At 36.2% G+C, this 23,921-nt stretch overlaps 1 protein-coding gene across 2 annotated transcripts in view; it reads left to right on the plus strand.

Moving 5' to 3' along the window:
• Positions 1 to 23,921, plus strand: part of LOC105273858 (calcitonin gene-related peptide type 1 receptor) — a 64,029-nt gene that overhangs the window by 5,293 nt on the left and 34,815 nt on the right. For both annotated transcript variants that reach the window (XM_011316538.1, XM_011316539.1), the window contains exons 2-4: positions 1,844 to 1,919; positions 6,552 to 6,675; positions 23,783 to 23,893. In XM_011316538.1, coding sequence (XP_011314840.1) covers positions 1,902 to 1,919; positions 6,552 to 6,675; positions 23,783 to 23,893 — 253 coding nt within the window. In that variant the 5' untranslated portion in view covers positions 1,844 to 1,901. The remainder of the gene's footprint in view (positions 1 to 1,843; positions 1,920 to 6,551; positions 6,676 to 23,782; positions 23,894 to 23,921) is intronic.

Raw genomic sequence — 23,921 nt, forward strand, 5'->3', positions numbered from 1 at the left:
TGCCCTTACGATAACCAGATAAGGATCTAATCAGTTTCGAGTGAGGTTAACATCATCAGGTGAGCTCTACAATTTCCTGACTAGGACCTTGACAACGACACCGATATGATCCGTTGACCACCTGATCCGGTCACCACCTGATAAGCCTGAAAGGCGCACCTTCTATTTACCAAGTATGGCCCTTATCTGACAGCAGGGCCACCTTGGCAGAATTCCAGCCGAGAATGGTTGCCACTCTTTCAATATTGCATAAAATCTGTTGGTAGATTTTTTATGCGAAAGAACTCGCGCGGGTTGATTATAAATGAAAGGATATGTGTATCAGTTCTTTGGGGCTGTGAGTGGAGAGATTCACAATCATTTTATTTTGTCCAGGTCCATCCTAATAGTTTCATAACAGAAAATATTGTTTCCTCTTGAAAAATCCGGTCAAGTTCTTTTAGAATTCTATTGGAAAGTTCCTGATTGTAATTTGTCAGATGATAGTAGATAATATGGTAGCGTTTTCTTTGTGAGACTATTTCTGTTGAAATTTATACCTTCTATATCTACAATTTAATCAATTTCAATATTGAAAATGCAAAATTCGGGTGGAAAATTAATGAAAACTTTCAATTTCCGCTGAATAATCAGAAGTTCTGGGAAATGCATCCAATTAATTAAAATTTGGTAATTATCTCCGGATTTCACTAATAGAGTACCGAAACTATCATTGTACGCTTTAATCAAAATAAATTGGAGCACAATATCCTGCGACCGACTCAGAATTGAAATATTTCCAAACTACCAATTTTGGTCAATCTTTCCAATAAATCGATGCAGCCATTATTGTTATTATTTTCGTCGTCCAACTAGCTAAACTAACTAAACATCAAAACTGTTTTTTTACGCCATTGTTGAAGTATTTCGTAACATTTTTTATTGAGTTCTCGTGAAAAACTCAAAAATTAATAAATTGATAAATAAATTGAATTCTAATTAATATCGACAACTAGAGTTCAATACTTACATATGAGTATAGCAATGATTTAGTTTCATGAATACCCTAGATTCTATGTAATCAGAGATGAAGTTTGAAAATTTGTTACGTACACACAGGCACTCGCCCGTAAACAATGATCAGAAAGTTTTGCGTAAAACAGATTATTTTGCCGATAAACTATGCGGCGATTCCTCGTATTTTACTTTCTAGTGGACGGAATGTCGGTTTCAAAATTGCATTTTTTAACTTGAATGATATCATGTTGACATAAAATAAAACAAAATTTATATTTCATCGATTTCAATTCTTCAATTCAGCAGCATAAAGATCAAATGTCTTTGAGTAATTACGAAAATTCGATGTAAAAGCGTTTTTCCCAAGTGTTGAAATGGGCGATGATGAAGACATGTGCAGATCCACCCACATGTAGCCAAATCCGTACACGATGATTAAACATCTCCATGAATCGTGTCCCTCAGGGCCGATATCTCGCCAACACCGTGTACCGATGGTCCAACAATTGAATGACTATAAAATGTACAACATCCTTGAGCTTGTTGTGCAGTTCATAGTCCACTTACGTGCAATGAAAAGCCAACACAGATGCAAACTCAATGTTTCGCACAGTATGATATCGAGAATTGCCCCCAACGGACACCACTACCCATAAACCCTTAACGTCAATGAATGCATTGGTATTGGAAAGTTGTGGTTGGTGGTTAATTTCGCTGTCCCCTTGTTCCCCAAGCACGTGTCGGTTAAATCGCTGAATAGTTAATAGTTAACAATAGGTACGTCAGTAACAGTTGTTTCGCAACGGCGGAATTAACGAATTAACTCAAGTCATTCATTCGGTTGCAGATTATATCCGGGATTTTATGGTTGAGAACGTCAGAGAAGAAGATATTTCCGGAGGATCATGGAGTTACAGACGGAGGTGAGTTTGCTGTGAAAGATTAATAAATGTTTTCAATAATTGAGGTTCACCCTGCACTGAGAGATAAAAAATAAAATATGTAGGTAAGAAGCTGCATGTTGACCTGGTCAACGTTTTTTCGACTCAACAAATTTGCCGCTGATAAGAAAACTTATTCCAAACTTTATTTATTTCTATCGAAAAATTGAGCAATGGAAAGTCCGATTGACTCCAAAAAGTCTACATTATCTCGTAAAAATATCTCGATATATTTAGGCAGAATGAATATATCTTTCAATGTTTACTTTATTATATCTTCACAATTATGTTTGTTGAATTCACATTGCGACTTAACCCTCACGAAAAAATATATATGCTAATAATTCTATTAATTATATAATTTTATGACATATTGCATTTTTCGCCGGAATATATCATTAATATATAGTTCACATATATACAATTTTCCATGCAGAGATTCACCAGTACACATTCTAGTAATACTGATATAATATTATTCTGCATTATTTTATTGTATATTTACAATTACACTCACGCATTCGGCATATATATATTATTTACATATATTATATTATTATACATAAAATATATTTGCGTCGAAAAGACATATATATTTTTTCCGTGAGGGGAGGTGGCAAAATAGGGCGAAAATACTTTTGCCTTGTTGTTGTCTTAGTTCGTACGTTTGAATAATTTAGTGGGCAGATATATAATTCTTTTTACGCACTTAATATTATCTCATCCATTAACACGAAACATTACATCTGAGAGATAGTTTCAAGCTGCGGATCCAATATTCAGAGATCAGACAGAGATCGGAATATCGGGCGTAGAGGGAATTAGCCGGCGTCACAAGCGGATACACTTGGATATTTGATGTGCGCATCTACATCGGGGTAAAATGTCGGGAATATTCCACGTCATGCATCATTTAAATGTCAAAGTCTGTTCTCCAGCGATGTTGACATCCACCGGGAAAAGTTTATATTTTGAAAAAACTTCGAAAAAAGTATCTCAAGTTGACCCAGTTTTTCTACCTCGACAAGCAATTACTTTTACCAAGTAGATTTACTCATTGTATTGTTCCTGAGTCCCTGTCCTTTCATCAGTGACGAGAAAAAGTTGAAAAAATTGGAGAAAATGCAGGGATTAACAATTAATTTAATTTAATTTACCCCATAAAATTATTGGTAATGGAACAGCAATAAATTTTATCGTCTCATCATTTTGTCTTCATTGGTACTATTGTGAACTTTTCAAAAGTAAATTTTTTGCATGAACATATTACATTATAGTTAATTAAATGATATACTTTTCATTTAATTAATACTAATTGATTTGGAGATTACATGAAATTCAATAAAATTCATTCTCATATTCAGAATTAATTAATTAATTACACATCCGGTTGACTAATTAAAAATAGAATGATACCCCGGAATAAGGGAATATATTGTTAAATTCAAGTAAAAAACTCTAATTAACTAATTAAAATCGGTTTGTCACTGATCTCGGCAATTAGTTCCCAAAGGTGAATAAATAGAAAACATTTCTCTCTCCAACACTCAATTAACGTAATACCTGGGAGGAAAAATACGAATAGCATTCCCCAATTTGCTCTAATGGGGGGAATATATTTGGTGTCTCACGCCCCCAATGAGCTTCAGACACTCAGGGAGTGACCGATATATCTCCTGTTATATTGTTGCGTATATTATTTCTTAGAGAACCATGCACTTACCCTCCCCCGACGATCCATTATCGGAGAAGGATTGAAATTGGGGGAAGAGTCCTCTGCCCTTGTGGAAGACTGAAAGCATTATTTACCCTCTGATTGTCTCCTGCTCAGATCTATCTCCCGAATTTCACAGTAGAAAAGCGGAATAATAAGTTTATTATCGTTCCAAAACTAATGGATATTGGGAAAACTCTGAGATTACTTATTGAAATTGCCTGGGAATCAAACGGTTTTGTTTTTTATTCTCTAGAAAACGAAAATCTCATCTTCTCTTCATTATTGACAGTCCATGAAAAGAAGTCGTCAATCATTAATCCCCCACAAATCAATAAAAAATTAAAAACTGGCAGTGAAAGCTCCCATCAACCCCCAGATGACAGCATCAGAAATTGACATGCAATCCATAAGAGAAATTAATCTCCAAAAATTTGAAATCGAGGTCGAGCCAAAAATTAGCCCCAGGATTTAAACAAATTTCAGTCAAGTTTCAGTAGTTCAATTACAGAATCAAATTACAGATGAAATTGAATTATTCTAGGTGACATTGTTTTCATCAGTTGTTTTTTTAAATTATTACCTTATTTTTTCATTTATCGTCATAAAATCGTGAATGAAACATTCAAACGAATCGCAAAAAAATGGTTAACGAATTTCTTTTCAAGTTTATTTCACGCTTTAGCGTTTTTTTTTTTGTCATACGAATTCTCTCATTGTCATGTAAGCTACATTGATTTTCTTTTTACTAAAGCATTTAATGCCCTTTATATACCAGATGATTTCAACAGCATGAGAATAACCAGCACCCGTTGTCCGGGGTGAAATATACCGTGCAGTGAAATTTTACCGGTTTTCAGTGGCAATTTTCAGCCCCTTGCCATGCAGATGAAGAATAGTACCTCGGTAGTTGGCCAGAGCTTATAAATATTCATCCCACCAACATTCATATTAGCATTTCGATTCAGCCATGAGCTTCTGTGCAAGGTGCACTAATTGAGATCGCCCGGAAATCATGCACTCGTGGAACTAGTAATTTTTTCACCGCTGACGTACAACAATTTTTCCGCAACTAATGCCCGTCGGACAGTGATTAATTACCGATGCCCATGACCAGTGATTTTCCTGTCCAACTTAATCAATAAAAAATCTCATGAGAATTACCATAAAATTAGCGTAAAAAGTCCGTTAAAAATAACAAAATTCTCTGATTTATCCATAAACTCATCAATTTCCCGTGACATTACAGAGGGAAAAAATCAATTGTTCGCTTCCACAACTGACGTTTGTCGTGGGCCTCCAGGAAATCCACGATAGACTGAATTTTCATGTCCATGCATTACGGAATGACGGGAAATATAAATAAATGAATAAATTTAGCGACGATGATTCGCGTAGTAGGTCGTGCGTAGAAACTCCGGAGATTCTGATGGGGAAAAGTTTTGTCGGGGAAAAGTGGTAGCATACGAAGTACATCCTATTTCTCATTCTCATTGTGATTTATGGTGCCTGCAAGAAGTACGAATGGTGTCTTCTCGGGGGCTCACATTTATTCTTCGAGGATTTTGAAAGCGTCAGACTCGGCAGCTGGGGATCATTTCAAGTTTCATACGTCTTCGTGTAGGTGATAGGATTATTGATGCAAGTCCTGGTACTTCTTCTTCGTGCAATTGTACTATTTTTAACGGAGAGAAGCACTGAGAAAAAACATCCTGAAACTGAAATGACAACATCGAAATGTCTTTAAAAAAAATTTCTGGAAATTATCTGTATTTTTCATAATCTCATCAGATTTTATTCTTAATGTTATCATTTTTTCCGATAGGTACATTTCGGGATTGCTTCTTCTAGGTTCTCGAAACCTTAATGCGGAACATGTAGTTTTTTTTAAACTCACTATTATTTTCAACTTTCAGACATATTTTTTGTTTGACGTTATGAATTTTTGAATTTCTCTTTCAAAATTATTAATGTGAGGAGTTTTCTCCTGTAATTAAATACCCGTTCTTTATTCATCCACTTCATGTATTTATTTCTAAAGATAAACTTTGTTTTTCAAAATCTTGTGTGAATTCTGTAATCTGGGAAAAAAGTTTTAAATTCGTTTTTTTTCTGTGATGGAAAGGAGAAAGTTCAGTATAGAAAAATAGCTAGAAATTGAGGAAATTCTCGAGATCTTTAATTGAATTCTATCATTCATGAGGCGAAAATAAGCAGAATCAATGAGAAAAGTCACGTTCTTGTCGCGGAATTCGATTTCCTTCTGAAATATTCTAGGAGAATAATATCACTCGTGTACTCGTCGCACATTGCTACATCGCCGATCATCTTTCTGCTACGTAACTTCATGACACAATGTAAAGAAGTCATAACGTGAACATAATTAATCAAACGTGTTCTCGTCGCAAATAGTCCTGCGCAAGTGTCACGCAAGTGTACGAGAACAATTATCTCTAATAAGACGCTCGCAATTCACAAGAATGTCAGCAATTCCCATTATTTCTCCATAAGAAAAAACGAATATAAAAAAGCATAAGTAAAAGAAATTTCATCTCCCGTTATTTAATTTTTGAATATTTATTTAATATTTGTTAAACCAATTTTTGTTTGCCTAAATACCCTATTTTTTCCCTCTTTAAAACATTTTTTCATTAAAATTGCAAATTTGGTAGGTGCTTTCAAAATTGATTGAATCCTATAAAAAAAAAATCTAGTGTGAAACGAGAATCCCCATAGTTTTTAAAAATTCCCCAAAGCAATTCAATTACAAAATTCAGTGATTTTCAGTCTGAGAATTTCAAACGAGTAGAAACGAGTTGAATATCTTGACAGATATTCAATATTTACACGAGAAATATGATTCTGGTTAATTTACCCAAACATTTATTTTAAATTGGCAGGCTCCCGGAAATTCAACAACGACGGTTGGCAGCACAGTTCCAGAAGAAGAGTACCGTAGAATCACCCAGGAACGTCGCCAGGAGTGCCTGGAGTTCCTGTCCCTCAACACAACCTCTCCACCAGGTGAGATTTATACGTTACCCTCATAAATTTCTATTGGATTTTTATGCTTCTCATCTTCTCGTATCTAAACGCTCAGCTCCACCCCTATAAAGAATTCTCGTGGGTTCATAAATTCTCCAACAGTTGCATTGTGCATGAGGTGTCTCTGGCACTCGTGTGAACCAATAGATCAAACCAAATACTTCCGTCCCATTTCCACCATTCATATTCATTTTCATCTTGACTCTCATGTACCTGAATATCAATCGATGAGACTCCAATGCATGACAGGTGTGTAAATGCCGATGGTGGCCTGCTCCATTCTCCAGGAAGTGTTCCGATAACTTTTTAATGCCCCTACCGTACGATAAACCCACTTTCAACCTTTTTATGGGCATGAACCATTAAGAGGGCGAGTCGTAGTGGTGATGGTCCAGGAATCACTATTGACTCCGGAAATATTGATTCTCCCGCCATTCAATTTTCAAACGTTCGGGGCTTAATGGGTGCGGATTAATCTGATTTCAATAGATTGAATCGCGGGCTCGATCTGAACTTAATTTCGATGTTATTCTCCAGCAAGAAATAGCAACAATTCGATTCAAATTTTGATTACGATTTTTCTCTTGGAAGTTTCTCTAAAAACAACATTTCAGAGTTTTTTTTACTGGAATTTATTATTAAGAAATCATTATTCACTCAAGCAAATTCTCCATTCATAAATTCGTCATTCAAAATCAATAAATTATTTCTTCGATACACCGAAAATTCCATAATTTCACAATAAACGTATAACTTGTTTCATTTCATTTAATTCAGGTCGGATTCGTAATGAGATATGATTATTAATGAAAATGAGGAAAAATGACGAATCATGGTAAATGATCAGTCAGTTTTCACGTGTGTTACGTTTTTTGGTGATACAACTGCCCGGAGAATTGCCTTTGTGGTTCGGATAATTAAGTAAATGAGGGTGAGGATGAAAACAATGAGGAAACCGTAGACATCGACAAGGGCCACTTGCCACCAGGGCATGTCGACGATTGGAGATCGGAGGGCGCCTGGACCATGTCTGATGGCATATTCAACCCAATAAATCGCAGTATCCATTGCGCTCATGGGACGGTCCAGAAATCTCATCGATTGCTCCTTCGCTGCCTCTCTGCGAATCCAAAAGAGAATTATGAATGTTCAATTCGTGTTTAGAGGAATTTCTGGGGAAACTGCTACCGAGTTGGAAGAAAATTATTGGATGAATGAATTGAATTGAATTTAATATGAATGTTGAATTCGTGTTTAGAGGAATTTCAGGGGAGATTGGTACGGAATTGGAAGAAAATTATTGGAAATCCGATGGGGAATCAGTTGCCCGATATTTCGAGAGCTCCTCCCACTCTGAGATGGTTTTATCTTTGATATTTTCCCTTCGATAAATGAAAATTCGATGGGGAGTCAGTTTTAGATAATTTCAATGGATTTTGCTGCTGCCCGGGAGATTATTAATATTACAATTAATTAGCAATTAATAAACATTCAGATCTCACTTCGATGTCACTGATATACTGATGTCATGTATAATTGAGCGTTGTTTTCTCCTTGGAGAATAAAACAATGTACGTGAAAAAATTAATATAAATACTTCTCTCACTCTAAGAGATGCTTGCAAAACAATATTTTTATTAACTTCAAATTCAATGTGCATTTTAATGAAAGAAAAGTATGAAAAAATGGTAATACCTGTACGTCGGGTTATGGAGCATTTCATTGACAGCCCAGGAAATGGATTCCTCTTTGAGCTTATGAATATCAAGCTCCAAGGCCATCCCAAGGGAACAGTAATTGACGATATTATTGTGCTGATCCCCAAAGAGGGGAATTCCAATGAGGGGAACGCCGTAGGTGAGGGCCTCCTGTGTACTCATTAAACCTCCATGGGTAATAAACACTCTTGTATTTTTATGAGCTGTAGAAATAAAAAAGATTAATAAAATCTGGTAAGCGTGCGTCATTCGCTAGTTGTGAAATGGCATTCAGCACTTGTAAAAATGTTTGACGACGGGGCTCTGACCTAGCACTGCCACTTGAGGTATCCAGGAAGACGTCATTACGTTATCAGGGAGCCCGGGGAGCAGCGCAGTCTTATTAGCCACTTTCATCAGCACTCTCACTGGCGCTATTCCCCTGAATACCGAGTAAATTGCCCTCATAGTCTCGTCAGGGAACGTTTCAATATTCACCATGGAACCCAGTGTAAAGTAGATTACACCAGAGGTACTATCATTCAGCCACTTCTCCAGTTCCTTAGGAAAAAGAATGAGACATGAATAATCATTTCGTTATCTCAGTGCGATAACGAGGCACATCCTGCCTTCCCCAAACGAGACGAATTTTTGCGATTTTTTACCAAGTTATGCGCAAATTTGATAATTTTTTAGTATTGACATCGACATCAAATTAATCTACTAATTAACATTTTTGGATGGTTTATTTCTGGGGGATTTCCGTCAGTTTCAGAGGAACATAGGAGGAACAGTGTTTTTTAGGAGGAACATCTATTTTTTTTACATCTATTTTGATGTTTAAAACGGCATAACTTCAGGATGAAGACACAGTGAACATATACACCATATACCAACACCACCATTTGAAAATTAATTTCATAAGTTTCAAACTCATAGCACATATACTCTTTAACCGAAAAATAGAAGGCTTTGAGAGGCTAAAGTTTCTCGGCTGACTTAGAGTGATAACGATTTTTAAAAAATTATGCAATAAAATTATGCAATAATTGAGTAATTTTTGTACGTTATATTTTTGTATGCTCTATTTCTCAGTCATTTCCGGCAATCTTGGAGAATAATCCATAATTCTGGGAACAAATCAGAGAGAATAGTGAATTTTACGACGAAACCTCAAGATCTCCAATAAAATCGCAAATTCCACGTAATTATCCCATTTTCCTGTTCTCATAATTGTAAAATTCACGGCAATAGCCGGTCGTCAAAATGCCGCTGTTCCCCCGCCCCCATGAAAATTATTCACAGTGACATTTACCTTCGAAAGTGGAACATAGTTTGCTTCCACATGAAGTCCAGCAACTGCAATAACCCCGGGTGTAACTGGTTGAATGCCATTGAGACTGTGCCATGAATTCACGAGTGCTAAAACGACATCTTTCTCGAGTTGCCGAAGTGGTGGAGTATCAGGATGGATGTACTTCCTCATCTGTTCATTCTGCACGGTTTCCGTGTAATAATCATACCTCAGGTTATTAGAATAAGTCTTGACAGTATTTATCACACGCTCGAGGAAGGACATTGGATGCTGGAGATTCGTGAAGAAAGCAGGAACAAATGCTGGATACTGAGGCTGTCCTAGACTGGTCTCCAACCACGGCAGGGGAATTGTGGAACTCACCATTATCACTGGGACATTCAACACGTGGCCAAGACCGATAAAACAATTAGCTCCGAACGACTGCAATTTCAATGGATTAATTCAATCAAACGTAACTCATCATTTAAAAAAATGTTTGCCTGCAGTCGTCGCTAAACCCAGATCCCTTGATCCTATTTTCCTGACTTTTCCCTTTGAATGGAAGAATTTCCATTTGTCAAATGCAGGTGTTACTACTCAATTGTATCAGAGCAACTAGTTCGAATTGAAAACATAAATGATGGAGAAATAAGAATCCAATATTCAAACTATTGCAATGCGTGTGGAATTGACAAATACTCGTTTATTAAAAGAAACGATTACAATATCGGGAGGATAAAAATGGCACGCAAAAACGTCGAAAACTTGAATTTATGAATGAATCATTGCAGGCAAACAAGGGGAGCGCTAACTTTAGAGAAGAGATTTTGGAGAGGGAAAGAAATTGAAGATCTCAGAAGGGAAAAGACTATAATTTGTAACAGTATTTTCCTTTAAATGAATCATTAAAATCTGCTAAAAAATTACTCAATTACCTCAACCATGAGCAGATCATATGGGGGGTCTTGTGGTGGATTTTTGATGATCTCCTGCATCTCCGGAAGTGCCAAATACTCGCACAATCCATTTCCAAACGGCAGAGCTATAATTGGAAGTGTATCTTGCCCAAGTTTTGACGCAAATTCCACATTCCATTTATTAACGAGACTCTCCTGTTTCCCCTCGAGATTCACAACGACTGTGTAATTTTTGGGGGGTTTCTTGAGGGGATAAACCGTCGCGACGTCCACCAGGTGCCCCTTGTTCACCAGTCCCTTGACCAAAGCATCAAACATCATTTGATGACTCCTCGATTGAAAGGGAAAAATCGCCAAAATTCTGTGCGATTCACTTTCCATCACAGAGTTAATCACCAAAAAATTAATTATTAACACCAAACATTTCAGTTCCATGGTGACTCCACAATTACGACAATTAATAGATTGTGAACAATTGAAAGAATTTATTTTATTGTTTAGGAATTATTCAGAATTAAATTGTCTTATTATTTTTTCTTGAATTATCTTCGCGTATGTTTCCGTCAGTGAAATCTTCCTCGTGATATTCACCTCGTATCACGCAACAGCTAATGCACGCTGTCTTGCACCGAACCCCATCACTGATAACTGCAAACTGAACAGATGTCCCCTACGTGGCGGGATCTCTCTTGATGAGCACGTGGCAGTCAGAAGTCCAGTGACATGACAATCCTTGTCCCCAAGAGAATCCACTCAATTTTGTGAGTAATGCGTCTCCACTCTCTTGAAGATAACAAATACTAGGGGAATTCATTTTTCGGATGCTATCTAATCTTTTTTATGATAACAATAATTAATTTTCGTCATTGTACTCAATGTGAAAGAATTCCACTGGCTCGCAGATCAAATAGTTCGCGATTTTCATATATCAATTATTAATTCTATAATGGATTTCTGTACTGAGTTCCAATATAACAATGAAATTGAAATCGATATTCATAATTCACTTGAATTCTTATCAGAAATCCTTTTATAAATTTGAATCTGTTTTGTGACAATTTCTGCAGATAATTATGTAAATTTATTACGTCATCCTGTTAAAAATTATTTAACACGAAAAAATTAGTAGATTTTACTTTTCATAGAAATTCTTGACAGGGAAAGAAAAATGCATATCAAAAAACTTTTATTTTAAATGGTAAACTTTAGAAAATCAAATGCATCTAGTATTTCATATATTTATAAAATTAAAATATATTATGATATATTAAATATTGTTCCCTATACTACAGAGATTTTCTAAAGCATAGTATACAACTTATTGACCGTACTATTATTTCATACCGATATTCCCTCCTAAATGTTACACAACCCGGAAATTCAGAGCCTGCAATAACATGTAATTTGTTTCACTGCACTATACCTGTATTAACCCATCCTAATGAAGGATATTCATCCCGATGAGGTACATTTAGCAGGGGAGGGGCCTTGCGTAATGTAATTGATACCAGAGATACTTCAGGTACGTGATACTCTGATGACAATTTTTTACCCATCAAGCGGTGACACGAATCTCCCGTTCCCCCATTAAAATTAATACAATTCTAATTTATTCATTTATTCATCCCCATATTGTCTCGCACTTCCAATTATCACACCCTGGATTTTAAATCACTCTTTAATTAATTTTCTTGGCCTGGGGAAGGTGGGTGGTGGTAACTGCTCTCAGGAGAGACCGAATAATGGCAGTGATGATGGCAATAATGGAGACAATCACGAAGATTGTAACGGCGTAAACATCTAGAAGAGCAATTTGCCACCAGGCGAGGTCCAGGGCTGGTGATCTCAAGGGCTTGTTACCATGTCTTATGACATATTCCACCCAGTAGATAGCTGTCTCCATTGCGCTCAGGGGACGATCTGTGAATCGAGCTGAAACTTTGCCACTTGTTTCCCTATAAACAAAAATGGAGAAAGTCATTTTTTAAATACCTGCCTCTAAAGTTCACTCTCCGGAAGCATGCAGTGTGTGTAAAGTAATTTTTTTGCCCACGATAAAGCGCAACTTTACACTTTACACACGACCTTGCCTTTTACATACTCTACGCACAAAAACAGCCATGTCATCCCTACTACGGTTTTAAAAGTGAATCCCGGAGCTATTACAAAAAATGGAATGTGCTACGCGTGTATACGAAAAAGTGGTTCTTTACAGTGTAAAGTTTATACACTTGTGACACAGAATAGTGTATTCCTTCTTTAAAAAATCGTTGTCAGTCAGCTGACCTTTTCAGGGCTCAAAGCCTCCCATTTTTGAGGATAATGAATACACATGCTATAAGATTTTGATTATCATTGGTATTAAGCTTATCAAATTAGCTTTCCAATGGTTGTGGTTTCATTCCTATATCTTCATCTTCCCGGAAGTTATGACCTTTTAAACTTCGAAGTGAATGTAAAATGTCATGTCATGTTATGCGCGCCAATTTTATTTCCCGAGTTTTTTCAAGATGTGTCTATGTGATATCATTCCAAAGCCAAGAAAATTAATTTTCATATGAGACTAGAGTCATTGCACTGGTTTCACTTGTTCCGATTATGGAACATTTAAACACGAAAATGTTATGTCCTGTAAAGGATCGAACAATACATCGTGCATAATAGCTTTTCAATTGATACTATTTTCATTGAATTATTTCCTTTGGCTTCAATTATAAACTTTCAAACGCTTTGATATCGCGCTGGTAAATCCATAAAAAATCGGCATTTTCCGGATTTTTTTGTTATCAGGTTAGCGGTATGAGACTATTTCCAATTCGATTAATCATTTCAATAAAACGTCCCCCCAGTTGAATTCATTGCAGGTGGTCAATTAATCAACAATATAAATTCCAATGAATTTATATTGTCGATTACCCGAATAGTAATTGAACCGCTGAATCGAATTGCAAATACTATCATCCATTCATTCATCAGAATTTGTATTATCCCGGGATTTTATACGGACATCCATCGATTTTAAAGAACCTACTTGTAGACTGGATTGAACAGGATCTCATTCAGTGCCCAATCGAGCTTCTCCTCAGTCATCTGGACTGGATCGACCCTCAGTGCTATTTTTTTAGCGACGTACAAGTCGATATTCACAAATTGATCCGCAAAGATTGGCATTCCAATCATGGGAACAGCACAAGTTATCGCTTCCTGAGTTCCCATCAGTCCACCATGAGTTATGAAGGCTCTGATTTTTGGATGCTCTGATTTAAAAAAAAAACACGATTCAATGAAATTTCATGAGAAATATTCCATTTTGAAATAGCTAAGAAGTATATAAGCTTTCCTTTTTGTCATTAAAATATAAGAATGTAAAAGTAAAATATCTTAATTGGTGATTAAGATTATTGTGTTATAATCGATAAGATGAAAAACTGAAATTTTCGAATAGTTTAACGTTGAGTCAGGTAAAAAATGAGAAATAAATGTAATCCCCCTTACTTAATACTTTGAGCTGCGGCATCCACGAAAAAGTCCGGATGTTCCCCGGTAGCCCAGGCGGAAGCAACTCTCGTCTAGGTATTTTCATCAATACCCGCACCGGAGAGATTTTCCCCAGAGACTTGTAAAGAATGTCCAACACATGCGGTGGAAATGATTCGATTTGCATCATGGATCCAAACGTGAAGTACACGAAGCCCTCCGGACTCTCATCCAGCCACTTTCTGTCGTCCTATTGAAAGCGAATTATACTAGGAGGTGAGGAAAAACTTCTGAGGGAAAAATCTCCAAGTTTTCAACAGTTTCTACGTGAAAAACAAAATTCAGAGAACTTTCTTTAATAATTTCTATAAAAAGTTGTCTTTTATTGGTTTTCGAATTGTTTGATTGATTTATTTGTGTGGACGTTGATGAAACTTTTGGGGAGTCAGTCCGGAAAATTACCTGAGGAATGTCAGGTCCATCGTCCTGGATATGAACTCCTCCTACCTCGATCAATCCTGGAGTTGTCGGTCTCACCCCGTTCAAGGCATAATGTGAATTAACAATAATTAACGCGAGATCACGTTCCAACTCTCGTATCCCCGGAGTGTCCGGGCCAAAGTGTTTTCGAATAATGTCATTCTGCGGTGACGTGTGATAATCGAAGTATCTTTTGTAATAGTACGTGTGCAGGAAGTTGTAGAGTCTCTCCCAGAAGTCCATGGATTTCTTGTACTCCAAGAGATTGTTGGGGACGAAAGCAAGATTCTCAGGGTTTGCGATTATGTCGTTGGACCAGGGGTAGAGGGCAGCTGAACTGATTCCAATTACAGGAACATTGAAGTGAGGTCCAAAGGCCATAAAACAGTGGGCACTGAATATCTACGGCACAAAAAAATTCAGAACCGATTTGCAAATTTTTCGAATTTCTGAGCAAAAACGAAATTCATTCGAATCGAAAAAAAACGACAAAATTTATGTAGTAATCTTTTTTGCAGCCCTCAATTACCTCTGCAAAAAAGGCTAGAATAAAAATTTTCGGATCAGCTCTCAATTTCGAAATATTCACTGAAAACAAGTCAATCAACTCTTCAGCGGTTTAGCGCTTGGAGATGAATTAACTTCGCTGAGATTTTTCGAAATATCTCTGAAACATTTGGAGATAGCAGAATTTCGTATAAAATCGTTTTTATAGCGGTCACTGAGGACTATAAGAAAGGTTATAACAAAAATTTTGTTATCTGTATTAATTTGGGAAATATTTTTGCAAAATTGAGAAGTACTCACTTCGACTATGACCAAGTCATACCCCGGATTCTTCGGTGGATTTTTAATGAGTCTCTGGAGCTCCGGATGCTCCAGCCCCTCTGCACAAACCCTATTCCCTGCCTCGAGGGCAATAAACTTGACGATATTATTCTTCATAATCTCCTTCATCCCTTCGTAAGTCATATTGTTGACTAATTTCGGCAGTGCCGAGGGAATCTCGATGTCCTTATAATTTCTGACAGGTGTCTTCAAGGGAAACGGACTAACGACGTCGACCTGGTGACCTTTCCTCGCCAAACCCTTCATCAGCTGCTCGAACATCATCATGTGACTTTTAGCATTGAATGGAAAAATCCCCAGGATGCGATAACCCCCGCATTCTCCCACGAATATCACTAGCAACATCCATTTCCAGAATTTCCAAATTCCCATTCTGAGGGCGGGACTAATCCACTGCACTGTTTATTAGTGTGAATTTTTTTTTAATAAACGGACAATGAAATCGTAATTTTTTCTCGAAATTCAAGGAAATTTCAAATTTTTAAGGGGCAATAAATCCGGAATATTTGGAATGAAAGTGCCGATTTCCTCAGAACTTGGCGGACTAATTAAACTATAGTTTATACTTCCCCGGATTTTTCAGTGAAAATATTTCCAACGGAGCGACAATTCTTTATTCCTCGACGATAACGAGTCCCCAAACATCGAAATTGGGAATTTATTCTCTTAACTTGGCAATGTCACATCGGATAAATCGAAATCAAAACTGCTATTCACAGTGTACAACCTCTGCCGCACAACAATGCACTTCCTAGTATTTATCATCCCCTCTATTGAAGAGTCATGAGTTTCAAAAAGCATTGCACAAGTTGCAGAGTCGAAGCACGAAAAATAGACAATAATGATACGTGTGATGATCGCGATGATGACTTTGTGTAAAATTAGCTTTCAATTATCAAGTCGTAATGTCGCCAATCGTCAATTATATTTATATTGTCTTTATTCATTCATCTATTATTTATTTAATCCAGAGTAATACACTGCATTATATAATTGAAATCCTGCAGAGGGAAGTAACATCTCCTGCTTGCAGCTCCGGAAAACATGAAATTAGTTTACATTCGCTTCAAAGACAAAAGCAAAGTTTCTTAATTTTAATAAGACAATAAATATATTATATTATATTGTACATGGGTATTTCAGTAGAAAAAAAAAACTCCAGAAGAGATCGAACACGGCTTTTGCATTATTAACATGTGAATATATATCACAGTGATCGCTTGACCGAAGATTCCAATGCTAAATCAATTATTTATAACTACAAATGAACGGACACCCGAAAACTGTTGATACCCGCTCGCTCAATGGTGGTAAAAATTAGCAGCATAAACGTATCATTGGGTCATTTGTTTATAAAATTTTTATAAATTTAAAAAATGTACGAGATTATCTGCATAACTCAAACCAAATTTATCATTCCCATCTTTATCGAAAAAAAGTGAATTGATCATTCCCAGAAAAAATCTAAATCCATCAAATCAATAATAATTTCCAAAAATAATGAGCGTAACCTAATGATAAATTTTCGTTGGCAAAATAAGAAACTAAAATGATTTTTTGACAGGATTTTTTTTTTGTGAATCAAAAAATTAATTTTTTCAGCCCATAATTCCCAGTAATCAGCGATCTCTCAGCTGTAATCTGCCTGTCATCAGACGTTTGCAGGAACGTCTCCATCGATTCCCTCCACCGGAGTAGAACAGAAGAGAACACGAAGGTAAAAGTGTAGATAACCATCGGGATAAATTTGCGATGGAGTTACCGCGATGTGAATTTCAGACATGGATTAGTGAGCATTCTGTGTCATGCAGTGCCAATCTGAATACTGACAACTGGTAGCTCCCACGGTTATCGCCATTTCTCATGCAGAATCGAATTATCATGAACTCACCTGATACTAGCCCCCGAGAACACTGAATCGAAAAGATCCCTCGCCGTTCAAATGATCTCTCCTTGTTTTAACGCACCAACGCGCCCAGAAAAATGGGTCATTCCAATCAAATAGAAATGATTACTGCTTTTTCTTTCAAAAAATACTTATTACACATGAATAAACTGGTTTATTTGTTTCAATAGGAGAATTTATGGTAATGGGGGAGAATAATAATAAGGAAAGGGGAGTAGAAGGTTCTGTACACCTACCCAAAACACACAAATTTAATAGATAAGCTTTGAAGAGGCTCCCTGGCATTCCCTGATAGTTCATGAACACAAAAAATCAACAATTAACTTTAAAAATTCACCTTTCCACAAATAAACTTTTTAAACCATGAATTTCAACGGTGATGGAGAACACTATGAGCATCGGCAGAGCTTCCAATTCGCTAAAGATCTTATTTCTCTACATTACCGAATTTATTTAGTTTAGACAAAACTTCTATTTAAAATCAAAGACAATGATCTTCATGGAGTTATGGCGTTTTCAACGTGGAAATGTGATTTTCATGTTTTACCTGAGTCCCAACATTGATTTAATTTTTTCAATATGTTTAAAGCTAAGGAATACGAATATTTATCTACCGTTTAATCTATCATTACCATTATTGAAGGGTTCTCTTTTAGAAACATTAATTCAAAAAAGTACTGGAATAGTTTGATTTGTATAATTTTTACCAAATTTATAAGAATTTGCTTTCAATGAGAGGATTTTTATGTTCATTGACATCTGTTCTCATGTCCAAAAAAGTAAAGAGAAAATAAGAATTATAAAAAAATGTTTAATATGTCATTATTTTAATCAACATGAAACTGATTAAATTCAATTTTCTGCAAAGCAGCTAGAACCCCCGCCTAGTTGCATATGAGTCGGGAATTTATTTGGAGTAAATACCGATGGATTATCTTTTATTCAGCGCAATTGTGACTGAATATGAATGAAACCTCAAATAAAGTGCTGCTTTCAATTTGGAAAAGCAAATTTGGTGAAAATGGTTGAGCATCGTTAATCTGCTTGGACTGAAATGCCTCTTGCAGCCCCTCGAGTCCTCCATGTGCAATGGAAACTCGTGAATTTTCATACCCTGGAATAGCAAATAGTGAGTGCGTATAAATGAGTTTGATACACTTGAGATACGATATGAAAATAAACTCCAATGGGGAACGTACGTCGAACTCCCAGCTGAATCCAGGGTAATTAGGATCTCTGGGAGACCAGGTGGAAGACTGTTATGGTTGGATATTCTCATTAGAAATTTCATTGGTGAGAGTTTCTTAAATGTCTTATAAATTGCTTCTATAATTGGTAGAAGCCTCCAGAATATCAAGTTTTAGCCCAGCCTGAAGTAGACCACATCAGCCGGTCTCGGATGTCTTGGATAAAGAGAGCAACATTTTTTAACTATTTCCCGCAATATTAAAAAATAAGGATTTTTGCTCATTTCAAATATCATTACAATATATACAGATTAATATTTAAATTCATATATATATTTCAATATATTAATATTCTACTAAAATTATGGGGAATTTTTCATTTCAATATCAAATTTGCAATAAATTTCGATTTAATTTATCCTTAAAAATCTGTAGATCCAGTAGAATCGAAATAAATATTCCCTCAAATCCAAAACCAACTGAAGATTCGATTACTCTTTCAACGCTAATAATAATTACAAATTATTTTCGCGGGAATTTTCGGTCAATATGACAGCTTTAATTTCGTAGTAGAAAATTCATGGTCTGAAATATCCAAAACAACTACTTTGACAAATGGAGTTATATATTAATATAAATCAGCGGAGTTTGCTAAATTCAAATATACTGGAAAATATATCTAGTTTCACAAAGATCAACATGTCCTCCCTCATGAATAAAAAAATGACCAGGCGTGGAAGAAAGATACTCACATAAACCCGAGGCGGAACATATTTGTCAACGAAATGCATCCCGACGACCTCAACGATCCCAGGAGTTATTGGCCTGACTCTGTGGCTGGTAACGTGAGCATTGGTGAGTGCCAGTGGAATGTTGGACTCGAGTTTCCCCAGGTAATGGGGCATTTTTCCCCCAAGTACTTATTCAGGACGGCATTCTGGGGATTTGTGGGGTGATGAAGGACCACTTCCACTCCTGACAACACGATCCCTGAAATCAATGTGATTAGCTTCTTCGAGGATGGAAGCCCCACGAATTCCCAGAGATATCATACATCCAGGGTAGGACCTGGTACTCACCTCAATTACTGTGACATTCAACATAAGACCAATTGGCAGGAAACTGCTATGGATCATTCAATCCGATCGTTTGATTCAATCAGCCCGTACTGAGGTATACGAGAGACATCAACCGGATTATCAATTGATTAAATAATTAATTATCTCAATCTGGGAGTGTTAACGACGACTTGGGGCCTCTGTCCGCAGGAGTTCATCAATCTTACGACGATCGGAGACGCAGGGGTTAACAGTTCATTGACAAAAATTAAAAAAAAAAGCTTGGCATTTATTCTGGATGTTCCATACCATACCGTACATATAATAATATACTCAAAATTCACGTTTTTTTTCAATTTTTTGAGAAATTATCGATGACATTTTTTCAGGAAAACTTTCGTTTTCTCATTATTTTATGACTGACGAAGGTCCAAGGTGGTGTTAACGTATTGCTGCTTCAAAGCTTTTTGAAAGAATCACAAAACTGTAGAAATAACGCGTAGAAGTAATTGCACCACCACGAGTCATTAAATAATGACAAAATCCAAAAATATATTTTTTCACGTCAATCTCATTGCTAATTTGCCAAAAAAATGAAGAAGCAAGTGGATTTTGGTGTAAAAATTGTTGAGCATCCTAAAAATGGTGTATAAATATTTGCTTTAAAAATATTGAAAAATTGAACAAAACGTAAAATTTATATAAAACAAAAAAATCTCATTTTCACGTTCAGAACGCCGTATCTCCATGAAAAATGAGGGGAGGCCCATAACTAATGTATTTTTTTGAAAGTTCTTTAATAAGTCTTCAAATGAATATACAATATATCACCTCAATACGAAAGGAGGAGAGGAACTATCCTGAAAAGCGAATAGTAAGGGAGCGCTAAACATTAAGACATGAAAATTATATTACATTTCATTATGAATAAAGCATCCAGTTGAAAATTACTAGCGAAATAAAGCTAATTTTAAATCATAATAAAATGATAAATATTGTAATTTTAATGAAACTACAAGTAATAATCGCAAGGAATAGAAAGTTGAAATAATTTTTTGTGTCGATCGAGCGTTTATCGACTGATATTACCACTAACATCTTTATTTTTATCACCGCCAATTGGTGATGGAGTAAGCAATAAAGGGGATCAGAATGAAATCGCCCAGTCGTTTGGTAAAAGCTCCATCGAGTCATGATAGCGAACGAGTCGAATAACATTTTCATCTTGCTATTTCGAAAGGGGAATAAAGACGTGGAAGATTGGGTCGGATTCCCTGGAACGAGAGGAAAATGAGTGGTTAAATAAAAAAATATGTGTTTTCTAACTAAAATTGGATGGTTTAGCGTGAAGTTCCAGGGGAGTAGAGCCCACGGGGAGTTTCTAATAATGAAATCCACGGCGAAACAGGAGATGCTTTTTTTAAAAACGCCACGCGGTACGGGATAATTAAGAAGCTTTGATGCAACCAGCTCGAATTCCCTTGGTATCAACTTCTTGGAATAATTATGATTGTTCAAATAGTCATGTGGAACCTCCGGTGCTCCAAGTCCCGGAATTTCCTTGATGTTTTCAATTAAAATGGAATTTTCATCTGAATCATTTGTGCGGCTTTCACTACCATTTGCAAGGCCACAAATTCTCCTCCAATCAATGGAATAAAGTTGAAAAATTGTTAAATTAAAAAGTTCTCATGAATGCAGAAACTCCTACTATTAGTAGGACGAAATTTTTTCTTCTCTGTCATTCTAATGGGAAATGGCACAAAGTTGGCTCCAGCTCTACCTCTGGAAGAGTGAACGAGACCAGCTGTTCTCACCTGACTGGCAATTAGCAAAGTTGAGAGGACAAAGGAACTGAGGACGAAACAAGAGCCATGCCAGACCAATTATTGACCCAACACTCGGCCAATTGCAAGGGCCCAGTCACTAGGTGTCCAATGACATCTCCCTCGTTCCCAGAATGAATTTAATATGAGCGGAATTTTTCAATTTCACCCCAGAGTAAGAAAGTTTTCAAAGTTAATCGCATTATGCGAAGACATTTCCCATGAGGAGAGAAAATCTCGATTCTCCTAATGTCTCGCACTGGCATTACCGAGAGGATGGCATTCAAAAAAGGGAACACCCCATAATCCGGTTGTATTGAATTTCTTATTACACTCGAGTGCTTCCTGGGTAAAACAGAAGGCAGAGAGATTCCCTCCTGCATAATGTGTCTCGCATTCTCATCCTCAATTCAGGAAACATATCTCCTACTGAATTCCACCGGTTGCCATCTCCGGGGGAAAAAAACGATTATTTACCTATCGCTGATAGAAAAGAAATAAATCTATATTAAATCATGATTACCGTGAAAAAGGATTTATTCTTCTCATCATCATTCAGAATATATTTACAACCGACTACATGTATTTTTTTGTTAGGATATAATTACAATAATTTCATTTTATTTTATCGTTTTTAATGGAAAAAATCACTTCTGCTGGCTTGAGAAAATTCTTGCCCCGAATGCAATTTCTTCCAGCGAAAGTTTTATTACTCTGTTTAAAAATTTAGTAATGGAATATGAATTTACACTTTTTTGAGTAAACTCTCAGAACTCAAATATTTTCTTGGAAAATAATATATTTGACGGAAAATCAATACTTGTGTTGATCCTTGTCTCCTTGTTAGCAAAATAATTAATTTGCTTTGAGTCGAGTTCACAGCCAATAAATAATTAATTTAAGAACATCAGATATTTAAGGCACAGAATTTTTTAACGAGTTATTCGAAATTTCTTTCCTTTCAACGAAATGACGTATTTGAATTCTCGTTCCAGAATCATTAATATTCTCGACCGAAGAAAAAACGATTTTAAAGAAACACATTATTAATTAATTTTCCAGATAGAGTGCCTCCAAAGAAACTAAATTATTTTTTATCAGAGTGAATATATTTCCGGCAGAGCAAATATTTTCTCTCAGTGTCCCCAGAAGCAAAAAAATGGTATGCTTTATGAGACTCACCATATTTTTGCCGACAATGTTGCGAAAAATTCATTCGGAGTCAATACTAAACGTCATGATAAATTGAGCTACAAATTTTTCTCGGTGCATTGCACAGAAATAAAAACGAAATTACAACTTCCATTTTTGTGGGCGGAAAACGGAAATGAAGCAGTAGAACCCTGAGGCCCACAATAGAGGGTTTGTCGTTTCAACAAGTTGTTCAATAAAACGAAAACGCTGAAACTGGAAGCTTCTGCAGGCATAAGCTGTCGCACACCCCGAGGGCACAACGTTGTTTTACTTTGGACTCATCTCTCTAAAAAATATCAGCCCTACAACGCTATCATTCCCAAGTCTTATGGTTATTACTCTAAACGATGAATATCCAATTCTCATGCAAAAGCTTCTTTTATGCATCGACATAAATTATTTACTTTGTTTGGACAGTTTAATAGGAAAATTATCTCATCCACCTGTGCAGTGAAGTACTTCATCAATTTTGTAGAAAAATTTCCCTATTTATCTAACCGATTATCAGATTGAAGATCATAAGGTGTTGAATAAATTAATAAAAGAGGAACTTCACATTGTCACCTCTTTGATACTTTGAATCTCCATGGAACCATCCGTTTTACATCCACCGATCTCACACGAATAGTTTACTGCAAGATGGATGGAGCTGTTTTTTTTCTACAAGGGCATTCGAACGAGGAGATGTTGGCCTGATACTCGTAAATTTCCATCGTTTCCCTCTCGATTGAAGTGTCTATAGACTTACCTTCGCTCGGATCCAATTGTGGTTTATTCGCTAGCCATAAAACTTTACATTTAGATAGATATTTCTTCAATCCATCAACGGCTATTGCACGGATTAATCATTACGTCCACAATGTTCATCAATATTTATCAAATAACTACACTTTGTCAATCACCATTAAAATCCACCACTTAATTAATATTAATTTATTTAGTCATAGGGCAAATTTTAATTCAGAAGTGGAAGATAAGTCGATTTAGATAGTAAACAAGTTTTCAAAGGATATCTCAATAGCTTTTTTGTGGAGTGGAATGAGAGCTATAGAAAAGGTGATTACGAAAATTTCGCTGTCTCGATTAGATTTAGAGATATTCATGGAAAGTTTAGACATTGGTTGGATTATCTTTTTGTTACTGAATTTCATGGTAATTTAACATGAAAATGTTGCTGAACCCTGATTTTTTGTTGCAGAACCTTATTGTCCTGGTCTGTTTGATGGATGGTCATGCTGGCCGGATACTCCGGCGGGTCAGAAAGCCTTCACGAAATGCCCCGCGTTCATTACAGGATTCGACGAATCATGTGAGTACAGTGAAATTTTTTTTTAAAT

Source organism: Fopius arisanus, unplaced genomic scaffold (assembly GCF_000806365.1).
Source record: "Fopius arisanus strain USDA-PBARC FA_bdor unplaced genomic scaffold, ASM80636v1 scaffold00007, whole genome shotgun sequence".
In the NCBI taxonomy this organism is placed as follows: Eukaryota; Metazoa; Arthropoda; class Insecta; order Hymenoptera; family Braconidae; genus Fopius; species Fopius arisanus.